The 25,773-nt window shown below is 47.1% G+C and overlaps 5 protein-coding genes across 6 annotated transcripts; 2 read left to right on the plus strand and 3 right to left on the minus strand.

Annotated features, from left to right (window-relative positions):
- The first annotated feature begins 11,403 nt into the window (after window positions 1-11,403).
- LOC6725222 lies at window positions 11,404-12,550 on the plus strand. The gene is given in 2 exon segments (XM_002106208.4): window positions 11,404-12,351; window positions 12,353-12,550. Coding segments are annotated over 2 exon segments (876 nt in total). The 5' UTR covers window positions 11,404-11,550; the 3' UTR covers window positions 12,428-12,550.
- A 644-nt stretch (window positions 12,551-13,194) lies between these two features.
- Window positions 13,195-15,732, minus strand: LOC6725223 (glycosylphosphatidylinositol anchor attachment 1 protein). The gene is made up of 3 exons (XM_016172933.3): window positions 15,437-15,732; window positions 13,698-15,376; window positions 13,195-13,628 (listed from the first exon to the last, which is right to left on the minus strand). The coding sequence occupies exons 1-3, from the start codon at window positions 15,612-15,614 to the stop codon at window positions 13,461-13,463; spliced, it is 2,025 nt and encodes a 674-aa protein (XP_016038235.1). The 5' UTR covers window positions 15,615-15,732; the 3' UTR covers window positions 13,195-13,460.
- A 188-nt stretch (window positions 15,733-15,920) lies between these two features.
- LOC27208032 (males-absent on the first protein) lies at window positions 15,921-19,011 on the minus strand. The gene has a single exon (XM_016183655.3). It carries the CDS (start codon window positions 18,877-18,879, stop codon window positions 16,396-16,398), a length of 2,484 nt encoding a protein of 827 aa, XP_016038236.1. The 5' UTR covers window positions 18,880-19,011; the 3' UTR covers window positions 15,921-16,395.
- Window positions 19,012-19,140: 129 nt separating this feature from the next.
- On the minus strand, window positions 19,141-21,869 carry LOC27208731 (ubiquitin carboxyl-terminal hydrolase 30 homolog). The gene is made up of 4 exons (XM_016184290.3): window positions 21,511-21,869; window positions 20,180-21,456; window positions 19,754-19,953; window positions 19,141-19,681 (listed from the first exon to the last, which is right to left on the minus strand). Exons 1-4 carry the CDS (start codon window positions 21,590-21,592, stop codon window positions 19,564-19,566), a joined length of 1,677 nt encoding a protein of 558 aa, XP_016038237.1. The 5' UTR covers window positions 21,593-21,869; the 3' UTR covers window positions 19,141-19,563.
- A 112-nt stretch (window positions 21,870-21,981) lies between these two features.
- Window positions 21,982-25,566, plus strand: LOC6725224 (T-complex protein 11-like protein 2). 2 transcript variants are annotated; one of them, XM_044923561.1, is made up of 6 exons: window positions 21,982-22,257; window positions 22,956-23,460; window positions 23,527-24,011; window positions 24,076-24,376; window positions 24,438-24,604; window positions 24,668-25,566. In XM_044923561.1, exons 2-6 carry the CDS (start codon window positions 23,192-23,194, stop codon window positions 24,931-24,933), a joined length of 1,488 nt encoding a protein of 495 aa, XP_044779496.1. In that variant the 5' UTR covers window positions 21,982-22,257; window positions 22,956-23,191; the 3' UTR covers window positions 24,934-25,566. The 2 variants fall into 2 exon arrangements, with proteins under 2 accessions (XP_044779496.1, XP_016038238.1); XM_016173487.3 differs by having other exon boundaries at window positions 22,974-23,460.
- The last annotated feature ends 207 nt before the right edge of the window (window positions 25,567-25,773 follow it).

Consider the following 25,773-nt stretch of genomic DNA (forward strand, 5'->3'; position numbering starts at 1 on the left):
TATAACGATTAGTTGAATCAGCTGCTACAGCATCTGTATGTATTTATACTCCATCTCATTTCAGGCTCTGCAAATCATTTACAAGGATCTTCATGCAGAAAAAGGATTCGAAGCATACAGATACTGTGTACTTCATTTTCTTAACATTTTAAAAGGATTTTGATTGTCTGCAGAAAGTTAAGTAGTAACAAAGGAAATGAAATATAAGAAAATTTATAATAAAATCTGTGTAAATTCAAAGGAGTTGCAAACCCATCGATATACCCTCTGTGTGATGAGTGAGTAAAAAAAGTTGCTTAGCGTAACTTTAGGCGCCATCTGCAACTTCTTTGAATGCGATGAAAATGGGCTGAATTGGGGGTAATGGGGGCTGAAAGGGGGGTGATTGAAAAGGTGATTGAACAGGTGATTGAGGGCAAAGGTGCAGCCGTCTGTCAGAAACTAATGCCATGAATAAATGAATGAATGTTTCGATTTCGATTTCAGTTTTCCTTCTCCGTGTTTTCCACACACTTCCTGCACAGTTTCCCCTTACTCACTTACTCACTTTGCCAAATTTCTTTTTTTTTTGCGTCTTTGGTTGAGGTTTTCTCTGTGTGCAGCTGCAAATAAAGTTTCGACTTTTGACTTGCAGCCGCTTGATTGTCGAACGCATGTTGCATAAAGCCACTTCCGCTCTATATCTCTGCGCATCAAATCCCACAACGCCCACTGTGCACTTGAAAAAATAACTAAGTATAAAATTACACATACTGAAAATGCGCAAACGAATAAATAAATAATGTCTGGTGTAAGCAAGTCTTTTTGTATGATAAGCTTCCAAATGCGTTTAATTTTGTCTGACGCTGCTCTCGCTACTTTTTTCTCAGTGCATCGCCGTCGCTGACAGGCGGAAAAGAGCGCCAGCGGTGGGGGAGGGTGTAGGAGGGGTGTGTGTGACAGGAAAACGGAATTGAAAATGAAACCACGCACGCAGCAAAACACATTGTACTCTGTACTTGGCTAGTCCTTGCACTTGTCTTCCACTGTCTGCCGGTTGTCTCCTGCCAGCCACTCCCCCTGCGCCCCTGCGCCCCTCGATCCGCCGTTTCCGTCACATTTTTCATACACTGACAAAAATATATGGACCTTGAAAGATTCAACTGGATTATCTCAAAAGTGGAACTCAAAATAAGCTAGATTCCTTCATATTTCAACTTGACATATACATATATGTTCGTACTATTTTCGTTCAGTGCATCAGTGTCTGCCGTTCCCCCTGGCACTATTTTCAGCACCTCTTCCTAAGTTTTCCGGGCGTTGCACGTTGCCTATTGCAGCCATTACTCAAGCGACAGCAACGGGTGGTCACAGCCTCCTCCGATTTTCCTTACCTCTCCACCCGTTCCCTCATCCAGCACTCCACACTTTTCCACCCACCCAGTCGGAGCCACCCACTCAATGGCACTGTGTGCATGCAAACACGTTTCTGATTAGGAATCAACAAAACCGACAACAGCAGCCGGAAAAAGGACCTGTTCCTTGGACCACCAGATAGCAGATGGGAAATGTGGGAAAATGGTAGGAAAACAGTCGAATAAATGGCTGGGAAGAGGAGACGTGGTCATAATGACAATGCCACTGGAACAGAGAAACCACTGCAAACGGTGTCCATGCCAACTTGAGTAATATGCTTTTCTTAAAGGCGAGCCCAAAAAAGTATGCTATGCTTTTCGAGCACCGTTTGTGCAAATACCTGCACATACATATTTAGTCCATTACGTTTTGAATTTGGTAACAATGCTGGCACATTCATTGACTTTAAGGCCTTGGGTTTATTTTCCAACTTATTCCCCCACTCGATTTACGCACTTCAACGCACCTTTCCTGTGACACGCATCTTCAATAGACTTTGTAGAAATCAAGACAGGAGTTGGGCGGAAATTGTTTGGGAATGGGCTGGTGGCTTGGTTGGATTTTAGCAACTTTTGGGCACTTTGGCAACCGCCGGGTACACTTTTGTTTTTAGCTTCCCGAAATCTCTGCATCAACCGGGGCAGGGCATCTCAAATTACCCCATTACCTGGCGAAAAGTGCCCCAACCGCCGCACAGCCCCCTTTCTAATTTCTAACACCGGCGGGCCGCTCTTGAATTTCCATCTGCTTTTTCAATTTGCGCTCACGACTCAAAAACAATATGGCAAAAGTTATGCGCCTCGAAATTTCCAACACGCTGTACCGTAGAACACCCAACTTTTTGGCCCCCAAACCTACCCCGCCCCCTCAAAAACCACCGCCCCCGGCTCATAAGTTGTCGGGTTTCGCAAAACCCCATCCTCCGCCCCGCCCCTTTTTTCCACCTTACACACGAAATAAACGTGTTGAAATTTAACTAAAATTAATTTGCCAAAAATCAAGGCAAAAGTTTTGCGCCATTTTTGGCCTCTGATTTACTTGACTCCACCATGCCATTCCGGCCATTCCATTCTCCAGCAAATCTCCCCTTTTGTTCGCCCCCGGACAGGGTCATAAATTTCACCGGGATTTTGGCCAACCGAGAGCCCTTTTGTCAATTCCAAAGTAATTCGATGGCAAACAAGACATCCTGGGTGTGGATGTCCTGTGCTGGGGAATACCGACTATTGGCTACAGACGAAACTGTTCACTTGGACACTGGAAACGGGCTACTGGATGCTGGGATGCTGGGATGCTGTGTTACTGGGTGATGACCCCAAAACTAGATCGATTACACAGCTGGGAATTCGGCAAACGGTTTTCCGTACTTCAAAGGGTCTTCAATATTCAGTTTGATTTATATTTATTATTAATGGCATCGATTGCAGTTTGCTTCATTTAATTGCAAGGAATTGCTAATTCAATTTGCTTACTTATTGCTGGAAATGAAATGCATTGGGTTAATTAACCATAAATTATAAGAAACATGGGAAAGTATTTCAAAGTTATTGAAGAACATCGAGCCACTCACTCACTCGATATTTCCCATATTTATTCGTGATTGATTCTGGAGTGTTTCCCTGGCACTTCAGTGCACTTTTCCCATATCTTGGACCCGTTCAACCATCACTAATTCTCCGCCGTGCAATTCGATCCGTATATCCGCATCGCAACGGCGTGCACTCGACGATTTCCCAGGGAAATGCAGATGGCAATGGGTGGGTATAGAATCTCACTTGGCAATTAGTTTAGTGGCTGCCAGCCCGCAGAGAAAACACAAAATTAGCGGCAGACTATAAGCATGCCAGATCCGCCAATGCTCCATGCCACATGCGCCCCTCCAGCGCCATGGACGTAGTGCTGCTACCCGTCTCCGGGATTCGTATCCGTCCGGATTGCGGTGCATTTTTGTGAGGCAGAGTATGCGCGAAGTAATTTGCATATGTATTGCCATGGCATTTGCATTTATGCATGTCGACATCACCCGCTACAAAGTTTCCTCCCCCAACGCTCCCAGTGGCAAGCCACCAGCCCCCATTCAACCCCCCTCAAAGCCCACGCCCCTGTGTTTTTGCATTTGCACATTTGCGGTCATGTTTATGCGCGCCAGTTAATCGATTATGCACGGGCTGAGTGAGCAGCGCCGGAAATGTGCAAATGCTGCACTTCCGCTTCTGCCGCCGGCATAACCCCTAAGCCCCTGCTCACGAAAAAAAAAAAAAAACAGAAACAGGAACAGAGAATGGAAAGAGCTACGCCCCCCTTGTGCTGGGTGGGAGTTTTTCATTTGACATCCTTTGTGTCGCAGCGAGGTGTGAAAACGGAAATCATTATCGCGTTGCTGTCATCTCTTTACCATCCGACACTGTGCCAAAGGACCCACTTTCCAGCCAGCCAACTGTCCTTTCTATGACTCCTGCAACTGCCCTGTTAGCCATATTCATATTTCAGTATTTCAGTGGTGTGCTTGAATTCAGCTTTTGATTAGCTACCTAGTTTATGAATATAAAGTATCCTGTTCGTTGTGCATTTTAGTATTTGCAATTTCATTCGAATTAATTTGTTTTTACAGAGCACTACGTTTTCGGTTTGGCATCTGCGTTTTTCCCCCACATTACACTCATTTTTGTGGTTGTTTATTCAAACATTCATCGCCCGGAGCAGCATGTCCATATCACAAATTTCGCTAAATAAATATAGCAAATTTGTGCATTTTGCCAATGCGGGTGTTTAGCGCACTCATGCTCATTCACTCGTACTCATTCACTCGTACTCATTCACTCACACTCATTCACTCACACTCATTCACTCACACAAAATGCAAAAAATGCGCACATTAAATTATTCAAATATGATTTTTGCATTGATTGCGTTTCTTTGTTGCATACTTAATTCCAATTACAAAGCTGCAACTTTAATAGGAATCGATCAGAAATGTCACGCTGACCAATTATGAATACCTAACAAATTGTTAATATAATCAGAAATAAGAACTGGATTTCTGGCTCGAATCGATTCCTTGGCCCACAGGCCATCGATCTTGGCCCGGCCCCCCAGTTCGATTTATATTCCTAGCCCAGTTGGCGATGCTAATCGATGTGCATTTGTGGCTTACATCACTAATCCGCCACCGCCCCCTTTCGATGCGGCACAAGGCGCTGGGCGGGGGGCGTGGCATAATCACTGGCCATTTATCAAGCATGCAGTCCAATGTGTGTCCGGACCAAGAAAGCAGGAAACAAGCCGAAGGATCCAAGGATTCATGGACAACTGGCACGCCGCAATGCTGAGAGATACCGAAAAAGGAACGCCAGCTGCAAGGAGTCACAAGTGAAGGAAGATGATGGCACGTCTGAGAAATGGCCTGTTTGGATCTGGATCTGTATCGGGATCTGGATCTGGGCAACAAAGTTAATTGAGCAAGCCGGCTGGCGAGGGAGCTGGCCGGCCGCAGTTGAAATCCAATTTGTCTGGCAAATACACAAATGATGGTCCGCCCAACTCCGTTGGCTTCCTTGGCTCCTTTGATGGCCCGGAGTGGCCACAACCGGAACATCCGGCGGGGAAACAGCAGTAGGAGCAGGAGCAGCAGGAGCAGGAGTTGGAGCAGCAGGAGCTGGAGCAGCAGGAGTGGGAGTCAGAGCAGCTGGGCATTCAAGGCAGCATCATTCATCTGCCAGGACCAAAAAAACGGATGCAAGCCGTGAAAGAATCACCAAGATGCCATCGCAACCGAGGGGCGCTGGGGGTAGGGCGTGGCCATCTGGCCGGCACTATCAGCAACAACAACTACAACACCAGCAGCAACAACATCGGAAAAACAGCCAACGGATACGGATCCCAGCGGGCGGCCAATTTCCCTTTCGCACAGGACATCTCTCCTCTTTGCTTTGTGAATATTTCAAAAATTGCAGCAGCAAAGGCGTTACACTGGGAAAAATATATCAAACATATACTACATACTTATTATCTTAACAACTGATAAATATTTAGTGGAATTAAAAAATAACCATTAGAGAGCTTTTCAAATGTTGATTTTTGTTGCAATTAGCGACTTTTTCGCTCAGTGCTGCAACAGCAGGCAGCGCAACTTCAGTTGAATCCTGTCTTGGCAGCAGCACTAAAATCAACAAATTTTCCAGGCCCCCAAGAAAGGCAGTCCAGGATGTTGGATGCAATCTCGGCTTGGGCCGAGCGAAAATAATACTCTACCATCTACGACTAAGTGGGCCCATCATAATGCCGGGCTAAAAACAGTGAGAGTGTAAGGGTATTCAAATAATGGATGACTGTGGATGTCCGAAGTGGGGCCGATATGCATCTGACAGCATTATGGGTAAATTTGTTTGCCTTGTAAGCATATCCTTGGGCGCACATCCGGCTGGGGATATGTCTACCATCTGCCTAACAAGCCAACAACAGTTTAGTTTGCTCCATTTCCGTCCTCCTCGTCTTTGTCTGGCTTCTGTGGATGCTGGCTACTGGACTGGTGGAGTCTGGAGTCTGGAGTCTGGAGACCACCGCCAACATGATCTGCTTCCAACTTAATCTGCATATGCGACCAAACATCTGGACGACGGACCGAGGACGACCCTGCCAACATAAATTGCCGGGCAAGGAGTCCCAAATCAGGACAGCCTCCGGTTTCGAAAGCAATTCACTTGGAAAGCAAGAGGCGGGCATACTCGGGCCATCAAAGATTCACCAGTTTCTAGTGACTATGCTGCTGCACCGCAAGGCGAAGCATTTAACTGGTTTGAATAAGCATAATAAGTAACTAGATTTAATACCATACCAAAAACATATTTCAAGGTTAATACTAGCAAACTCAAATGTATATGAACTCCTTTGGGGTCGTGTCGTGTGTGGCGTTATCAATTATCAATCAATTTCCCCCAACTCCCTTTTATGTCCCTTCAACACATGCTCGCCGTCACTTGCCCATTTTGGCGTAAATCGAAAACGTTTCCCAATCGGATCGTAAAATCCGGCAATAAACCGGGAGCATATCAAGTGCGTATCCTTCGTCCGCATCCTTGGCTGATGACTCATCAATAAAGCAAATAAAAAAAAGGCGAAGGCGCTGTTACACTTGTCGGGTCGAAAGGTGTCCTTTTGGAAAAGTGAGCAAATATCCGCTGAATCAGGAGTGCCGGAATTAACGCATCAGCATGTCTCTCTCCCAAGGCAAAATGAACGAAAGTTTCAATTTAACTATTATATTCATTCGATCATGTTTACAGGGTATTTAAAATATTTTAATTCTACTTATTGGCAAATATGTTATTTATAGCTTCAGTCTTTTGTTTCGATGGATATATCTTCTATATCTTTCTAAGCGGTTTTTCCTAAAACGGCTCATTTCCATGAGTTATCGAAAAATGTAACTATCATTTTACCTGCACTTAGATGAGATTTTGATTTTGTATTTGTTACTCGATTTCTTAAAATTGTAGCTGGGTCTGAAGTTTGGTGTACCGCCAGCCACGCCCACTGAGATATACGCCCATCAATCCAGCCCAAAAGATGACATTGTGCAGATGCCTCATAGCGCCGTGTATGCTTATCCGCTAACTTTGTCACTGTTAAATGACAATAAATGTCACACAAAACGCCATAAGAACTCACACACATGCAGCAGTGCGTATACGGATATATACACCCACACACACATATATATATATCTATCCTTATATACACATACATATGTACATACACTGATAGCGGACGACAAGGACATAAAAGGCAAAAGTTGTGTTCGCCAGCGACAGCAGCGCATAAAAGTTTTCCCTTTCCCGGCTTTTCCTACCTTTTGGCCAGGCCAACATGCTCGTCTTTTTTTTCATTTTTTTTTTATTATTTTCTTGTCTTTAGCTTTTATACCCTTCCAAGAAGTATTTGACTATAGCAAAGTAAAATGTAAATTGTATAAATCAGAAATATCTACCAAAACGCATTTAATTACTTCCTTGTTAGGAGTCATTGCAATATTTAATGCTGAAGATTAGCATTCTTTTGGTAAGGGTATTTGATTCGGCTTTTTGTATCATTAGTTTTTGGTTGCTTGTTTTCATTTCACTTCTATCATGTTTCAGTTTTTTTTTTTTTGTACGTACTTAAGCCAGTGACGGAGGCACGTCATAACTTGGCCGTAAAACAGCTGACAACTTGGAGCAGAGAAGAGGGATGTGTTTTGACACCTCACCTCCAACACTAGCCCTCTCTTTCTGGCCCCGCTCCTCCGTCTCTTTCTGCGCCAGCCAGTTGTTTTAGTGGCTTAATGTGCTAAACAACTGCTCGACATGGGACAAAGGCAAAGGAATTGAATGCCGGCTGAATTTAGGGACTAAGAAAAGACACTCACCCGGGCTGTACATGCCTCTCTTTCGCTCCCTGTCCCGCCCTCTCTTTCACTCTGCTAATGGCGGTGTGTGTGTGAGTGTGTGTGTGTGGGAGCACGTCGAGAGCGGCCCGCAATAAAAAACGTCATGCGGGTAGCTGTTGCTCTGTACTATCTCCATGCCACCCAATGCAGCCCGCACAAACACACACAAAGAAGTACAGTCATACCTCTTTTTAAGCAACCTACTCGATAAACATTGGTTTGCTAGTTCTGTAGATAACACGACTATATTCTATGCAAATGAAACACGAATTCTCAGGACTGTGAACATTTAACTGAATGATGGCATACTTACGCAGTGCGTACTGTAAATCCCATTTGAAGTATCTGGTCCTTTTCGCTCAATTTGGCAAATTCCCTCATGCACTCCACTCATTTCTAGTTTGCCTACTCGAGTCTCGTTTCGTTTGTCATTCATCCAACGGCCTCCGACTTTCTCTGCTTTCTCCGCTTTCCCACAATTTTCCCGCTCTCTTTGTGGACAAGGCTTTGTTTTCCCCCTTTTCGAAGGACCCATCGTAGGCTCTGATTGTTTGTAAATAAAATCGCAAGTTTTATTGTCGCTGGGCAAACTTTGATTAAGAGCAGCGTCAAAGTGTTGTAAAAGTCTAAAGTAGAAGCAGGACGAAATTAAATTTTCAAGGCAGCCTGGAATACTGGAATAAAAAATCCACAATCCTCAACTACTGGTAGTTGAAAACTTCGGAGCGCCACGGAAATCTGCACACACAAAACATATCAGTGGGTTGGAAAGTAGAAAAACAAATACCGAATTCGACAAACTTTACAAATTGAGAGAAATTGGCAGTTTTGACGGCATTTTTATTCGCATGCAATATTATTTCGTTATTTGTTCACTTCTTTCGGTTTGCCAGCATCTGCACTGGCAAAAATCTAGAGATCATTTGTTTCAATCAAAATAGTTGCTCTACGAATTTTGTTGTACAATGCCAAAGAAAGCAAATAATCAAATTTTGTGCTAAAACCATTTTCGAATTTTCCGCCTAAAAAATATCACAGTTCTTGGCATAACAATCTACAGAATCATTCAAATATGGAATGTTATACCTCGGTAAGTTCGTATTTAAATTCCCAATCGAACTGTGTCCACAAATTGGAATTCTATTTTTGGCCATTTTTTGCAAATTTTGATGATGTAACCCTTACCGAAAATGCGAAAATTGGCCCAAAAATTATTTTCCCCAAATCGGTCAAAAAGTGATAGGGATGGTTAGCCTTTGTAATTAGCTGCTCAAAAAAGTTATTCTTTCCTTTTTATGATCAGTTTTAGTCAAGTTATGATAAAAAATGGTCATCTAAAGTTGTATAATTTTTGCCAAAATAATTGTTTTCGATTTTCCGTCATAAAATAATCCGTTTTTCGGCCACAACTTTCAAAATAATTCTCTGAATACGGAACGCCATACCTCGTTGGGCTCGTATTTAAATTTCCAATCGAACTGTGTCCACAAATGGGAAATCCATTTTTTGGACATTTTTTGCAAATTTTGATGATGTTACCCCTTACCGAAAATGCGAAAATTGGCCCAAAAATTAGTTTTCCTATATCGGTCAAAAAGTGATAGCGATGGTTAGCCCTTGTAAGTAGGTGCTCAAAACAGTTATTCTTTCAGCTTTATGATCAGTTTTAGTCAAGTTATGATAAAAATTGTCATCTAAAGTTGTTTAATTTCTGCCAAAATAATTGTTTTCGATTTTCCGTAAAAAAATAATCCGTTTTTTTGCCACAACTTTAAAAATAATTGTCTGAATGCGGAATGTAATATCTCGTTGAGTTTGTATTTAAATTTCCAATCGAATTGTGTCCACAAATGGGAATTCCATTTTTTGACCATTTTTTGCATATTTTGATGATGTTACCCCTTACCGAAAAGGCGAAAATTGGCCAAAAAATTCGATTCTCTAAATCGGTCAAAAAATGATAGGGATGGTTAGCCCTTGTAATAAGCTGCTAAAAACGATTATTCTTTCAGCTTTATGGCCATTTTTAGCCAAGCTATGATTAAAATGCCCACCGTTTTATGAAATTTTTGCCCTTTCCAAAAATTGAAAAAATTAAAATTGTTTTTAAGCCTCCAAAATGTGATAGGGATAGTTGGTTTGGGTTACCTGCTGCACAAGTCAGTTGGATTTTAAGCTGTACAATCTTTTTTGGAACAATTTACAACCTAAAACTCGAAATAAATTCGAAAAACATATATTATTGTGAAGAGAAACCTCTCTAAGATCTCAGTGTATGTCTATATTCTTTTGGATGCTTTTTTCCCGTGCCTGTCTTTCTATGCGTTTGTTTTCCATTTCACCTGCCCAGTTTTTCGTACTCATCGTTGGCATTTCCAAAAATGGAGTGCCACGTGACTCCTCGATGGGGGGTTTAGGGGGGATTTTTTGGGGGGTTGGCTATGTGGGTGGGGCGTATTGGCGCCGCTTTTGCATTGTTTCGAGGGGGCGGACAAAGCACACAAATAACTGTCAAAGTTTCAATTCTTTTCGAAAGTAAAGCCCGGCTAAAAAAAAAAAAAAGAAAAAACAAGAAACCGAATCCGAAAGCAAACAAAGGCAGAACAATGGTCGAGCAAATTGAAAGCTCTCGATTGGTATTCCTCTATTCCGCACTTGTTTTTCCCACTTTTCACTTTTCATTAAAACAGAAGCAGCACGGAATGTTTGAAAAAAGTCCGCAAAATGCAGCGGAACTAAAATTGAAGTCGCTCTACGAATGGATAAACTCAGCATGGCAGTGGATTTTATTTGCAGATCATTCAAAGTTCAATTTATGAAACGATTAATAGTTAAAGCCATAAATTTGTTGAAGGACCGATCCGCAGGTCCCATTATCCTTATATCCGCGATGAATGCATGGCTGTTCTGACCACCGACACGTTAATGCACATACTCATATATATGTTGCACATCAATCCCCCTTTCGTCGACATGCAAAGTGCAACACCTCTCGTTCTTCGAACAATTTTAATTATTTCCACACGCAGCAGCCACTCCAGTAAGTCCATGGGCGGCGGAGGGATCCGGAAAATGAGTGTGGTGTGTGGGAAGGGGGATGGCGGGGCGAACCCGACCGCAGAGAGTGTGTTGTTGGCTTTAACGGGGAATTAAGTCGGGCAACAGGAAGTCAGCGAGCACAATAATTAAGATGAGCGCTCGAGGGGCAATTATGTGACATCAACTTGCCAATTTTAAGCCCCGCCCCCCAATCCCGAGCTCCGCGCATCCTTTATCCTGCCGTCGAAGGATAATGCGCACGGGTTGGCCAACAGTGGGCTGTGCATAAGGATTTCTAACCATATAAAATTATCCTTCGAGCTGCATACTTTACGACACCTTTATACACTCAGAGAAAAAACCGTTGTAAACGATCTCGATTTCAGAATTTCGATCTCAAAATCGAACAAATCTCAGATTGCAAAAAATTTAGTTGTCTCAAAATCAAAAAGATTTCTTCTCATGAGACAATGTTTTTTAAAGGTCTCCTAAAAAATCAGCAATCAGTTGTAGTTTTTCGGATCCAGTAGGCCCGTCTCCAACTGGCAACACTTCATTCCAACTTCAACGACAGGGACACACACGACACATTTGCTCTACGGTTCGGTCGGTAGTACCAAATCTTATATACACCACAACGGCATAGTATAGCCATATATAATATCAAAATTTTCCACTGAAACTGCTTCGGGATGAGCACTGAACATCTGAATGACGCGGAGCCAGTGGAATCCGCGAGTGCCCGGAGTTTGGTTTTGGATCGCGCTCTCGTCAATTTGCTGCACCAGGCACGTCGTCTCCATTTGAACAGCGTGGATAGCTATAGATCGCTGGAGGCATCCCTGGAGAAGGCAGTGCCAGAGTTGCCCACGACTAGTAGTGATACCGCACACCCCGCCGCCCCAGCGACCAGCTCGGCAAGGGCTTTTCCAAAGCGAAAGCCCGGTATCCTAGCACGAGCAGCGCCCAAGGCTCTCAAAACGCGCAAGACCGATACGCATGTGAAGACCCCACGTGGCGTCCAGTGTAAGACCGCCCATCTGCCGGTGCCGCCACCACCACCGCCGCCCTCGCCGCGATGCCCAAAACCACGGGAACTTAGTTCGGCCATGGAGATGGCCGATCTTCTTCGGATCGAGATCGCCGAGACGGACGCACTGTTGGATCAAATGCTGTTCGACGCCAAGGCACTCGAACGCCAGGTGGTGGTCCAGTGTCAGTTGCACAGGGATGCGGAGCTGATCCGCAGCCTGGAGCAGGAGTACAGTGCACTATCCATGAAGTGTCTGGTAGAGGCCATTCAGTCGGACTGCGAGAGCCAGGATGTCCAGGATCTCTGGAGCCGATGTCAGCGCTCTTTGGAACGCCACGCGGAGCGACAGGCGGAGCTGGAGTCCGAAGAGGGTCTGTATCTGGATCTGAGTGAAGGCGAAGGCACCGGCAAGGGCACCCAAACCGATGTGGCTGAGTCTCAGGACGAGATTCTACCTATGCTCGTCCAACGCGATTTGCCAATGGTTGCGAAGGACGGTGGGCCAAGAGGATCAGGATCAGGAGATGGCCATCTAGCGCAGGGGCCAGCCTTGGATAGTGTAGAATATATAGAATAAAGATACACAACTCTAAAATCACTTGTGTGTTCTGCATTTTAACGATGACCCATAGAAACATTGAAGAGCTGCGATTAGACTAGAACTGCGAGGATTAATTAACTAATTAAACTAGTTGAAAAAGCATATGTATATATGCACACATATGACCGATGTCATCTTACATCATCTATACATTTAATAAAAAGGTATTCGAAAATTTCTCATTTACATTTCGAATGAAGGTACCACTGTGCCGCGGCAACTTTGTGTCTGCCTTTGAATCGTTGTGTGAGGAAAGTTTTCTTGTTAAGTTGCAGATTGAATGGCGCCGGTAAACACGGTGCGGCAAGTGCAGGGCTCCCGGTTCGCAGCTCGAGGACACCATGCATCCATGCCTCTGATTGAGCCAAATCCTGGCTCATAACTAATTGCCAGCAGCGACGACGACGGCGCTGGCAGCGGTGCAAAGTTTAAATTAAGTTGCGTGTCATAGTCGAAAAGTTTTCCACTTATTCAAAGAGGCACGTGCTCCGCTGAGCACCACTCCACGGAGAAACTCCTGTCCTCCACTGGCCAAGGACGCCAGCGAAGACGAAGGATTGACAAAAGAAATAATAACCAACGGATGGGAAATATATGCATTACTGCTTTACGTGCAAACAAAGTGGCAAAAATAATGGAGAATCCATAAATCACAAGAAGCTGCTGGTGAAGTTAACCACTTAAGTAATTTAAAATGATAAGTTAACTGGGAATCAACATCGAAAATGTCTTGGTATATTTAAAGATTTTGGATTACATTTACACTTAGTTATTCCAACTAATAAATAGGCTTCGTTTATTTAGACATTTAATCAAATGCATAACATTTAAATGGAATTTTCTCTGCATGTGCAATCTCTTACCGCCATCACACACAGTTTTGTTGGGTTTATCACACTTCATCTTAGGATCATTTCCAGTTGATATATGTAGCCAGTGAATAATGGCAATCCGTGCTGTCCGGCTCCTCAATTCGTTTTCACCTTTGACTGCGGCTGCGGCGACGTTGATGGCGACTCATCGAAGTCCAGGTAATCTGCGTAGTCGCGTCGCTTGGACAGCGACAAGGTCCAGCAGATGATCCACAGGGGCAGGAAGATCGTGCAGATGACAAAGTACAGCCAGTTGCCATAGATCTGCAATAGGAAAGTATTCCAGTTTATTATCAATGTATATTAGTAGTGGGAACTGAAATCTTAACTTACCACGGAATCGATGAGTCCATAAGCCGAGGCATCCATGGCCGCGGTGGCCGCCCTCAGCATGATCTTCTGCACCGGCAGTTCCGGAAACTGGTAGAATGTCATGGCCAGCACGATCACATAAACGACCATCATGGGGTTCATGACCAGCGTTGCCAAGCGGATCGTGTTCCTCAGCGTGCTGCGCGAGTTCTCCTCCTTGGTCTCCAGCGCGATGACCAGCGGCACAGTCAGCACGGCCGCAAAGAAGCCCAGGGCAAAGTTGAGCAGCCCGATGACGATCAAGGCGCAGCCATAGATGAGCAGAAAGGCCACGTGCAGCAGCTCCAATCCTCCGGGCGGCAATACCACCACAAAGGGCAGAACGAAACCGATCAGAGACAGAAAGCTCAGTACTGAGGTGGTCAGGGGTGCGGCGCCCATAGGAATCTCCAGGAAATATTGCTGCAGGGGCAACACGTTGCACAGGAATCCAATCAACAGGGTCGCAGTAAGGTAGATCAATACCGATCCATACGGCAGCTCGAATTTATCCGGCTCTAGGTTCTCCTCCAGCTCCGCCTCCTGTTCGTGCTCCCTAAGCCAGCCAGCGGCCTTTTCCAGCTCTGCGTTGGTCGCCGGGAGCGTGGACCACGTTAGATAGGCCTTAAGGAAGGCACAAGCCACCAGAGCCACCAAAGCGGGCATATAATCCCCAATGGAGATGTAGCGATCGTTGTTCACGATCACATAGAAGAAAAAGCTTTGATGGAAGCGCTCCAGCAGGTTGTTCAGACTCCTGGCTATTCCCTCAATGGCCTTCAGCAAAGGCACCGCTGCCGAACCTGGACTGCCCTTCAATGTGGCATGGGTGGCCCTCCGATTGGCAGCTATGGTCAAAGCATCGATCCGATAACGGTGGAACAGCCCATGATTGCCAGTGGGTACGCCCGAAGACTGGCTGGCCAGCATGGTCAGCATCTGGCGGAGATTCTGCTCGAAGTGCGACTGGCTATGACGACGCTTCTTGCGTGGCGCTTGCTTATAGCCAGAGGCGATGCCCTCGCGGGCCATAATCCTCTGCACCAGATTGAACATATCCAGATTGGGCAGCTTGCCGTTCAAGCCCTCAATTCGCACATCCACATGGTCGATCTCCAGATCCTGAACTTCAATATTCAGAGCCGCCTGCAGCGAACCAGCACGCGCGGGCAAATTGCCAGGACGCAGGTACGCCTTGCTCAAGTCCAGATCCCGGTCGCCATCGTGATAGGCCTCCAGCCAGGCCTGCATGCCCAGCTGCTCCTGTTCGGTGACCAGAAAGATCAGATCCTTCGCCCAGTAGTTCTTGCGCCGGGCGAAATCGGCGAAGGCCAGCAGGAGCGGCACGCTGGCGGAAATGTCCGTGTGCACGGAGCTGGCAGCGCGATATGGAGCCGCAAAAACGATGCCCTCCGTGGAGGCAATTCTTGGGGCCCTCAATATGCCGTAGATATTCTTGCCGTGATACTCTTTACCGCCGCCAAATGGGTAGCGCAACGTGTAGTTGTGGGTGTGCGTCTCCAGGCCAAACTCGTTCATCTTGGCCGCAATCCAGGCGTGCGGCGTGGTGGACAGATGATCCTTTCGCTCTCGCTGCAGCTCCTCCAGCAGCTGGATGGCCAGACGATTCGCATCGATGCGGATCTCCGGATAGACCAAGCCTACAACAGATAACACCAATTGTTAGCGACTCTCTTTGGGTGACGCTGCACGTAACTCACCTGGCGAAAGGGCATTCTCGGAGAGATATGTCCCGTGGTTGAACTCCGGCAGCGCCAAACAGAAGAACCAGGCCACACCCGCCACATAAAGGGCGTAGCACACCTTGCGGACATGGCGCGCCAGTCCGTCCACCAGCTTGCTTTGCGTCGATATCGACGGATCGGACAGCAGGCCCATTTTGGATGCCCTATATCCTGTATATATCCCGAATCACAACAACACGAATCGGACAAGCCGGCGGAATTGTATCGATGCGGGCGTTATCGATAACCTCGATAACCGATTGCGTATGACGCTAGGGAGGAGAGAGTTAGCAGTGAATTTTATTGCTCGAAATTAAAAAAAAAAATGTTTCCCAATGTTTTTTATATTTATATAGATTTTTTTTTATTATATCAAAATATACTTATTAAGCTACCCTTCACGCTTGGGTTTAGTTTTTTATAACATTGGGTATTCACAAGAAATGTGTTCCAAAAATAATGAAAAGAATAAATATTTAATTTTTTCCTCTTTTTGACGTTAATGTAACGAAGCACTTATCTGAGAAAGTACAACCATAATCATGTTCTCAGATTGGAGTTTTTAACAAGTCCAGAGTTTTTCGAGAACCCTGAAGTTTTTAAAATTCTTAAATGGTTGTTCCAAATTTCCTCTCCGAAAAACACTATCCAAACGAAGTAGACATTTGGTTCTATCATTAAGAGTTACAACAGCCTATCCATAAAACTCCTTAACTAAAAAAAAAAAATATTGTAAACCAAATTTTAAGTATAACATTGCTTAGTGTTAAACCTTCTGATGGTTCCGTTTACATATATGACTATACAATTTTAATTGGGAGGGGTGCAATAAAATAGCCTATTCCTACGCTTTCTTTAAAAAAAAAATCCTAATCGTCATCGTCAATAACAATTATATGCGATGACAGCAGAACGGGGTCCCCAGGTTCCGTATGCTAGCCGGAATTTCCCGGAGCTCTGACCACTGAAGCTGCATTTTGCGGACTCCAGACGAGGTAATCGGTGTCGATGGTCAGCTTGGGCTGCTTGAACTGCGGCAGCTGTAGGTGATCTTGAATGGTCTTGGACGTAACGCAAATGACATTCTGGCCCTTCCAATACTTGATCATCTTCATGGACTGCAACGTGTAGATAATGTCGTCGTGGGTGATGCCACTCATTTCGCTCAGCTCCTTGATTGTGATCTGCTCTGGAGCGCAGCGGGTTTTCATCAGCTCCAGCAGAGTGTATGCCCAATAGCTGCGATAGCTCAGCCTACCCAGATCCGAGAGCGGCTTTTCCGGACTACCGATGACACCCTCCTTGCGCGACAGCTCATAGCTAAAGGCTATTAGTAGTTTTCCAAATCCCTTCCGCTGATGCGGCGGCAATACCAGAATACAGGCCACGTTGTAGTTCTCCAGCGACTTCTTTTCCTTGGAGAAGTAGCCCACAATGTGACTGCCCTCCTTGTCCGTCTCGCAGAGGATGTAAAAGAGGAACGGGTCCATGTCGAAGTACAGAACCTTGTGGTCCAGAAAGAGCTTGGCCATCAGGCACAAAAGCTGGCAGTATAGTGACTCCTCCTTGCCGTTCACCTCGTAAATGGATATATTGCCCTTGCGGTAGATCTCTCTTCCGGGCGGACGCCTGCGGCCGCATTCGTGCAGATGATAGGCATAGCTTGCCCTAAAGCGCATATACTTTAGGCAGTACTCGCAAACATATAACGTACGTGCCTTGCCATATTCCTCGGGGAAGGGACTGAAGTACCAGGTGTCGATCTCGTAGTTGCCAAACTGCAGCTTATCAATGTACTTGATCTTGGTAATGGACTCGTGCTCCTTCTCCAGCGCCGCCTGCGTGGCGGTCAGCTCAGCATGGCTCTTCTGCACGTGGTTGATCTCATCGTAGCGCCGCTTCTGGTAGCGTGTCATCTTGCGGTCGCTGTAGTCATAGCGACTGTTCTCGCAATAGGACAGATAGTAATCCTTGTTGCCCGTCCGCTTCTGCCGTTCGGATGAGGCAGCTGCCGCCGCGGCGGCCTGTTGGGCGAGCATTTCCCTGCTGGTACTTGGCTGATCGGGGGCCAAAGGTGGCGCTGGCAGCACGGTAATACCGCCCAAGTCATCCGCATTGTCCGAGATTCGGTGCCGGCCCACCCAGCCGTCCAGGCGGCGATTGAGGCCAACATAGTGGACGTAGTACTCTTCGGGAGCGGCCGGATTCTCAGTGGTGCGAGACTGAAGCACCTGGCCACGGTGCACGGTGCCATCCTCCCGCCGAATATAGTAGATCTTGTCGGGATTTTCGCTTATATCGATCTTTTGCATCAGAGGGTCACCCGTTGTTATGACCGTCTCTCTGGAAGTGCTGTCGTGCTCCATGGTCAAGGCATCATCTTCGTCCTCCTCTTCCTCTTCGTCGTCATCGCTGCTGCTACTTTCGCTGCTGTCGTCAGAAATGGCCTCCACGTTGGCGCTAAGTATGGTTTGAACGGGCAGTACTACGGCTGGCGGAGGCATGTTGCGCTGGCGAGGATCACGCGGCGCCAGGCGGGTGGGCAGGCCAGGTGTCGATTCCTGCATGTAGCGAACGCGCATGTAGGAGGATAAACCTACCGCTGGTGGTTCCTCGCCGTCATCTGTGGGCGAGGCAGGAGTCTCGGGAACTTCTTCCGCTGCTGGTGGAGGTGGTGGTGGCGGTGGGGCAGCCAATGGCAGCCCCAGTTGTTGTGCCCCTTTGAGATGAAGAGGAGCTGGAATGGTAACCACCTCGGTGATTATGGCATTAGACGGAGCATCGGGATCCATAACGAAGTCGTCAATGTTGGAACCAGTGCCGTAGGCGTTGATGTCGGCCACGCAGATTACCGTATTGGAGGAGGGCTCATCCTCGGTGTCCATTTCCTGGTCCACCTCCACTTCCTGCTCTTGCGGCTGCGCGGGCTCCTGTGCCTGCAATTCAACTGAAACTGGTGACTTCACCTGCTCCTGACCGTCCTCCTCCTTTTCCTCCTGCTGCTGCTGCTGTGGTTGCTCCGGCTCGGGCTCCGGTGGTGCCTCCTCCGCCTCGCTAACGTCGTCGTACCGCGAGGAGCTGGACGACCTGGTGGAACTGGTCGATGTGCTGCTCGCTGGCGTGCTGTCCTCCGAAATGGGACTGATGTCGCGATGCTGGCGCTTTGCCGGTGGCTCCGACTCCTCCGCGGCCTCCGTTTGGGCACCGCTGAGGTCCAGCGACTGCTCCGCCGACTGATCCGAGCCGCTGACGTCCAGACTGGCGCTCAATTCGGCCGCCGCATCTTCAACCGGCGTCCTCGGCGGACCGCCAATTGTGTACGCATTGGTTGGCTCTTGTTCCGGCTCGTGCTCCTCCTCCGTTGGCTGCTCCTGCACGTGGCCCGCGCTGGGCGTCTGTTCCAGCTCCGCTTCAGACATTCTTAGCCGCTAGATTTGTCCGATTGCGTATTTTTGTTCACTTTTTAGGGAAATGAAACGAAATACGGCGTAAAATGCAACCCTGATTTCCCACAAAAACAAGTCCATATAATCGATTGTTAATCGGCCGTTATCGATAGCTTGCGACAATACTTTGCGCCCTTTTTGAAATTACCCTTCTGGATTTTTCTGAGCATTACGTTTTATAATATATTTTATTTATCTAAAACCTTCAGAAGAAGCAATTAAAAAAATTGGAACTGATTTCGAAATTTTTATTGAACATCTATCCTACAGAATTAACGCGCAAACAATTATTGGTTGTTGACTTGTGTACATTGCTAAATACAGACAGCTAAAAGCACGGCATGAATTTGGAATTCTTAAAAAATCTTAAATGCATAGATAACAAATGAAGAGTCGAGTTCTCTGTGACAATAGGGAGTTCCTATATGCAATTAGCCGTGCACATTTTGGATTATGCGTAGACCATTACATGACCCCGCAGAGTATAGGTCAGATCATCGTGGGTTCCCGTGCATATATGAGTTATGTATATATATTTATATAAATGTGACTCGTATTTGCTATGGCCACCGTTCGACAAAAAGGATTTGGTTTTGGATATTCATATTCATCACATCAAAAATATGGACTAGAATAATCCCCACGACCTTCGCCTGACTAGCGCAGGTTTAGCTGCCTCTGCTGGCCACGATCGTAGAATAAAAGATAGGCGGGGACGCTCAACACCTCGTCGATGCTCACCTCCCGCACAATCGTATCCGATGTGTAGTACCACCTAATAAGGATAGCATTGAATTAGCATAATAATTAAACATATTTACGTATACGGAGGCTATGGAATCCATACCGATGTGCGTTCCGCAACGAGCCACGCCTGTAGGTTACAAAGTGACCGCTGTTTGCCTCCCCGGAGTGCACCACCACGGCCAGAAGCCGGTAAAGATTCTTGGGGAACATCGTGCCAAAGCCCTCGCCACCACCCACGCCATTGTTCATCGGCAGGCTGGAGGAATACAGCGACATTGTCGAGCCCCAGGGTGTGCCAGCCTGCAATCATAAACAAAAGTTTTTGTTTTAACAATATGCGACTTACTGAATGTAAGCTGTTCTTGAATTGAATGCCACTACTTTGTACACCAATTAGAAAAGGAAAGAAATATATATTCTATAGATATATCCTACAGATATATATATCTAAATGTGATCATATTTTAGGATGATTTTTACAGGGGAAGTTTGTTATTATGGGCCAACATATGCAACACAAGCTCACCTGACTGTTGAGATGCGGCTGCACGAAGCTGTAGGGCGCCATGGAGAGGCTCTCGGGGAAGTGCACATAGTCCTTCCGCTTGCACACCTGTCCAGTTGGCAGCCACACCGTCCGCGCCACATGGATGCACAGGCAGGCCGGTAGTTTGGCGAACGTAACCGATTTGGTGTGCGTGGTGGTCTCGTTGCAGGAGTCACACTTGACATCGCTCAGATCCTCCGATGTGATATACTCGCTGAGCAAGTGGCCCAAACTCAAGCCAGTTCTGCGTTGCGGCGGCAGATTTAGCGTGATGCTGTCGAACTTATCGTAGCGCACGGCCGATTTGGAGCCGCAGCCATTGCACACGATCTGGGCGCCCATGGCGCCCTGAAATGGATGCGCCACTTGGCTGGGCATCATATTCGACCAGATGGACACCCGACCGGGTCCGCGATGCAGGCGTTCCAGAGATCGACAGGAGCTGGACACCCGGCGATTCAGGCCCTCATCCTGCTGCTGTTGGGATTGTGGAAGGCGCGGTCGCGACGAGCGCTCGCCGCCCAACGTAGGCGTAGCCAAGGAATCTGGATTACTGACGAGCGGAAAGCCAAAGGGTGTCCCTGGCGAAACGGCATCCAGAAGCAGGGATCCCAGGCGATCGTTTCCGTCGCGTTCGCAAACAGAGGCAGGCGAATCCGGTGTGTGGGCCTCGGAACGCACCAATCGCTGCAAACTGGTGCTCTCATCGTACTCCATGTTTAAGAAATCAGTGAGCATGGCACTGGAGGGCCTGTTCGGTTGATCCCCGATCCTCTGGCTGGCTCCCAGGCCCGCTGCCGTGGAGCTAAATGATCGGAAGGCCCCAACCGGCGTGGCTGTGCCCGCAAAGCTGCTGTTATCATCGTTATCCGTTGGCAGAGCATCCGACAGACAGCCGAGATGCTGTGGTCGTATGGCCTCCTCCTCCAGGCAGGTCAATAGCACGTGGAACAGCTCGTGGGCGTCGTGCTCCTCCTGTGGAATCACCCAGCCCAGGGCATTCAGAGCCCGGAGAACGGCTCCCGGCGAGTGGGGATCGCCGCGCAGAGTGGCATGGGTGCCATTGACCACCTCCAGGGTGTTCAACATCGAGGTAATTAAGCTTTTTCGATCCGGCGAGGCGTTGTTGTACAATTGCAGCCAGGCAATGAACTGGGGACAGGCGGCCATCGCCTGTAGCAGGGTGTTTAGGAAGCAGGTCAGCCCAAAGTTGTGGAGACCGGCAATTTGGCCGCGTCGTTGACGCAACCGGGAACCTGGAAATGTTTCGCTGGAGTATGGAACTACCCCATGGAAGATCTACTACTCACCCGAAGGACCCCAGAAAACGAAGGCTCCGACTACGGCGGCTACCGTCACTCCGGCGGCCATTAGAATCTTCTCGCTCTCCATGGCTTAAGATTTCTGATGGCTGCTTTTCCGGTGCAGATCACTGCGGTACCGGGAACTCCCAAACCAGCCGCCAAAATCACACAGACTAATAACTCTAGTTAGGAATTTAGACCGAAAAATTTTTTGTGTCTCTTGATGTGTTGCAAAGCGATTCAGTTGTTAACACCACAACGTGCGGCCATTACACAACACTGGCGCGTAATTATCGTAAAATTGGCTAAGAAAATGAAGTATTTTAAAATTCAACCGAATCGTTGTACATGTGAATGTTTCTGCTATGAGCATTAAACCAACATAAGTTTGACGGCTTACATTTGTAAACGTAGAATATATTTCCCATACTACTGTTCGTCTATCGATAGCGACGATTTTATCAACTTTCGATAGGCATCTCAAACAGCTGTGTGGAAAGGGGATTGTAGTAAAGGAAAACAAAGTAGGCACAACACAACAAGCAAAGTTTTCAAATCGAAACGGCAACATTAACATTCGGAGTTCAGTCGTCGTTCAGTTTAGAATAAATATCCACCTGGGGCTTTAAACAAATAAAGAGGGGCATAACATAGTGAAAATTAACTGCAAAATTTGTCTGTAATTGTGTGAATCAGCTGTGTGGGAAATTCAAAACGGAAGACTCTGGAACCTTCTCGTCGCTTATTCCTATTGTAAGTATTGCGATTGGCTTTTTTCTTGTTTTAATGCAGCCATTTTGCATCGTCCTTGTGTCCATTTCCCAATTTTCCCCAGCTGACTCTTGCTGCGCAATAGGAGAAGCACAACAACAACAAACCACGCATACATACACACACACACACACACGTATGGACTTAATCGCTTCTGTTTTTGTTGCTGCTTTATTGCGCCGTTTGTTTATGTCGCCTATTCGCTGCGTGGCCATTGTGCAATTTGCTCCCATTTTCCACATTTAATTTTGGAATCTGTGCCACGCAGCTTGCCAAATTACATATTCTAGAATATTTGAGAATTTTCGAATGTGTTACATTTATTTCCATTCAAATCTTTTGCGTCTTCTCTCCTTGTCGCACATCCATACATACAAGCAGACGCGCACTTGTTTGCTCATATGTGTGTGTGCGCGAGTCACGTTTAACGGTTTCCTTCCGTGTGTTTGTTTACAGTGGGTATTGGCTAATACCTATTTCGAAAATGCCTTGAAACACTATTTTTGGTTGAGAAATATGCGCACACAGCAACAGATTATTTAAAATATGGTTGTGTTGCAATCATAAACCTAAAAATATTTTCCTGCTGACTTATATGTATGAAATTCAATAATAATATAAGCCAACAGCATCAAGGAAAATTTAAGAGTGACTTGTATCTTGCGACCACTGTATGTAAGACCCCCTTTCTCTTCCAGGCGATCTGACCTCGAGCGGAGCTTTAGTGACGACCTCTAACAAAGAACAAAGAAAGCCCGAGTGCAGTTGCCACTGCCTTGCAATAACCACCAAGCCATATACACAACTGGCTCTAACCGGTGGTAACCAAATTCGCACTTGGTCGAAACCAGTTGCTGCAGCTGCCTAACGTCGCACTTCCGCCCGTGGAGGAGACAACAAAGAGCTCGAATTGAATATGGATGCCCAGGAAAGTAGGAGTGAACAGTCGGGACAATCGGTCGACCAGGAACAGCACGAGGAGCACCGGATCCGTACGGACAGCGAGAGCTCGGTGGAAAGCATGACGCGCTTCGTGCTGCCCAGCTTGGATGGCACTCCGCCGAAGATTGTGACCATGGACGAGGTGTCCAGCATGTTCAAGAACTTGCGAAACATGGAACTGGCCCACGAGATAGCCATCAATCCGGACTTCAAGCTGCAGAAGTACGAGCCGCCCTCGGATAGGTGAGCATGAGCCAGCAGCCATGTCAGGGAATCCATTCAATTAACATTCCTTTTGAATGTCCACAGTTTGGAGGGCGCCATCAAGAAGATGGTGCACAAGGCCTTTTGGGATCTGCTGCGTGTGCAGCTGGAACGCCAGCCGCCATCGTATGATCAGGCCATCCGGCTGCTGGCCGAGATCAAGGAGTGCTTCCCGCAGCTGCTGTCGCCCAACAACGAACGTGCCCTGGCCCACATCAACGAGGTGCTGGATGACTCCGTCATCCGCCAGCAGGCGGAGCGGGGTACCCTGGACTTTCGGGCATATGCCAACTTTGTGATCAACATCCTGTCGCGATCCTGTTCGCCAGCTAGGGACGAAGCTGTGGCCGCCCTGCGTAAGATCGACGATGTGGTGGACACGTTTCGCTGCATCCTCGAGCTGATGACGCTGATGAAGCTGGACATGGCCAACTTTATGCTTCGACTGGCGCGCACCGAAATCGCCGCCAATTCGGTGCAGTATGAGAAGGAGAAGTTTAGCAAGTACTTGCGCGAGTTCCATGGAAATGGTGGGTTGTTGGCCACAAAAAGTGCAAGTGATCATTGTTTTATTGGGAATGCCCTTACTTCCAGTTGGTTTTCCGGCCACTGAGGATTGGCTGCAGCGTCACCGGTCCGGTGGCAGCGATGATGAGACCATTTACAATGCCTACGTGCAGCTGCTTGACTACCCGGCCGACAAGGAGTTCCCGGAGCTGTTGCGCATCGACAAGGAGCGCTTCGCCGGCCTGAGCTGGCGCGCCCAGCGCTTGATCCTGTGCGCCTCGCTCATCTCGGTGGCCCAGGGCATGCCTATCATAGCGCAGCGCCGCGAGAACCGCATCAAGCTGGCCCAGCAGCTGGACATCATTGTGCAGGACATCAAGAACCAGGAGTAAGATTCCCCGCGCTCTAGCCAAGCGCTGATTTAACCCTTCTTCAACCTCAATCAACAGCCAAGTGGCCTCTACCATCGAGAGCTGCTACGAGCAGATTCGCTCCTTCGTGAACAAGGCCCTGGAGCAGGAGAACATGCCCGCGATGAGTGATGCCGACCAGGCGGCGCTCAAGAACCAGGTGCTTAAGCTGGCCAACAAGGCGTCGCCGGTGCCCAGTTTGATGGGTGAGTTCACTCGTTTATATAATACAATGTATTTTATATTCAATTCACGCGAATCCCCTGCAGCCAAACGATTGGATGGCTATGTGCGCGTGACCCTGCGCTCCAATGGCAGCATTCCGCCGCCGCCCTCGGGATTCGCGGACTACCAAGAGGAGCTGGTTGCATTTATCGCCTCGTTCCGTCGCCTAGTGTCCTACAACCACGCCGTGTTCGGGGAGCACTTCCACCAGATTCTCAACAAAACGTTGCCCGGCCAAGAGGAAACGCAGGCTACCACTTCCGCGGCCAGTGGCATAAACGCTGGCCAGGCCCAGACTGCCAAGCCTTAGGTGTAGTTGTCTACCCTCTAAGGCAACACAAGATACCAGCATACAACACTCAGACACACCTGGAGGCGACTGGCAGTTTTGGCGGAGATCTGCACGATGTTAGGGCACCCGGAGTAGCGGACAGCAGCTTCCGTGTGGAGGTGGAGAGATTCCGTATTCCGCAGCTGCTTTCCCATGTGACGTGACACCTGCGTAGAAAATTTGACGCACGCACCCGTAACCACCAAGTAGAAACGAGTACTCCAGACCCAAATCCCCCTGCAAAACCAGTGGGATCCGTGGCGTCTGAAAGGAATCAATAATGTGCTGGTGCGTCTGTGATAACAAGAATATTCAATACAAAATTGAAATTTGTGGGGGCTAAGAGAAGTGAGCTCGATTATGTGTGCTCCTCAAATTTCGCAATCTTAACCCCCTCTTCATAGTTACGATCAACGCATATATATATATATATTATGATTATACAAGTGTACCCTAACCCCGGACTAATCCTATATCTTAGACTTCTGTGACCGTAACCTCCATTGAACTTACTTTATTTTATTGATCAGTGTTTCGACTGAATCTTCACGAATATGTATATCTTTACCTAGTTTACCGATATTCAAAATAAATGAATTCAAGGGAACATTACATCATATAAATTGTGTGATTTTATGTTCATTTTGCGAATTAATGACAAATTATTTTAAATATGGTTTTGAATCTAGGAGGTTGCCAGATCGGGGAAATATGTAAAAAGAGCGCCAGGTGGCGGCACAGCGTGAAATAATTCGCTAGATGGCGTCTTGCTAACGGATTTCTAATTCGAATTTCGAATTACATTTCCATTATTTAAGA

This window comes from Drosophila simulans, chromosome X (genome assembly GCF_016746395.2).
Source record: "Drosophila simulans strain w501 chromosome X, Prin_Dsim_3.1, whole genome shotgun sequence".
Classification (NCBI taxonomy): Eukaryota; Metazoa; Arthropoda; class Insecta; order Diptera; family Drosophilidae; genus Drosophila; species Drosophila simulans.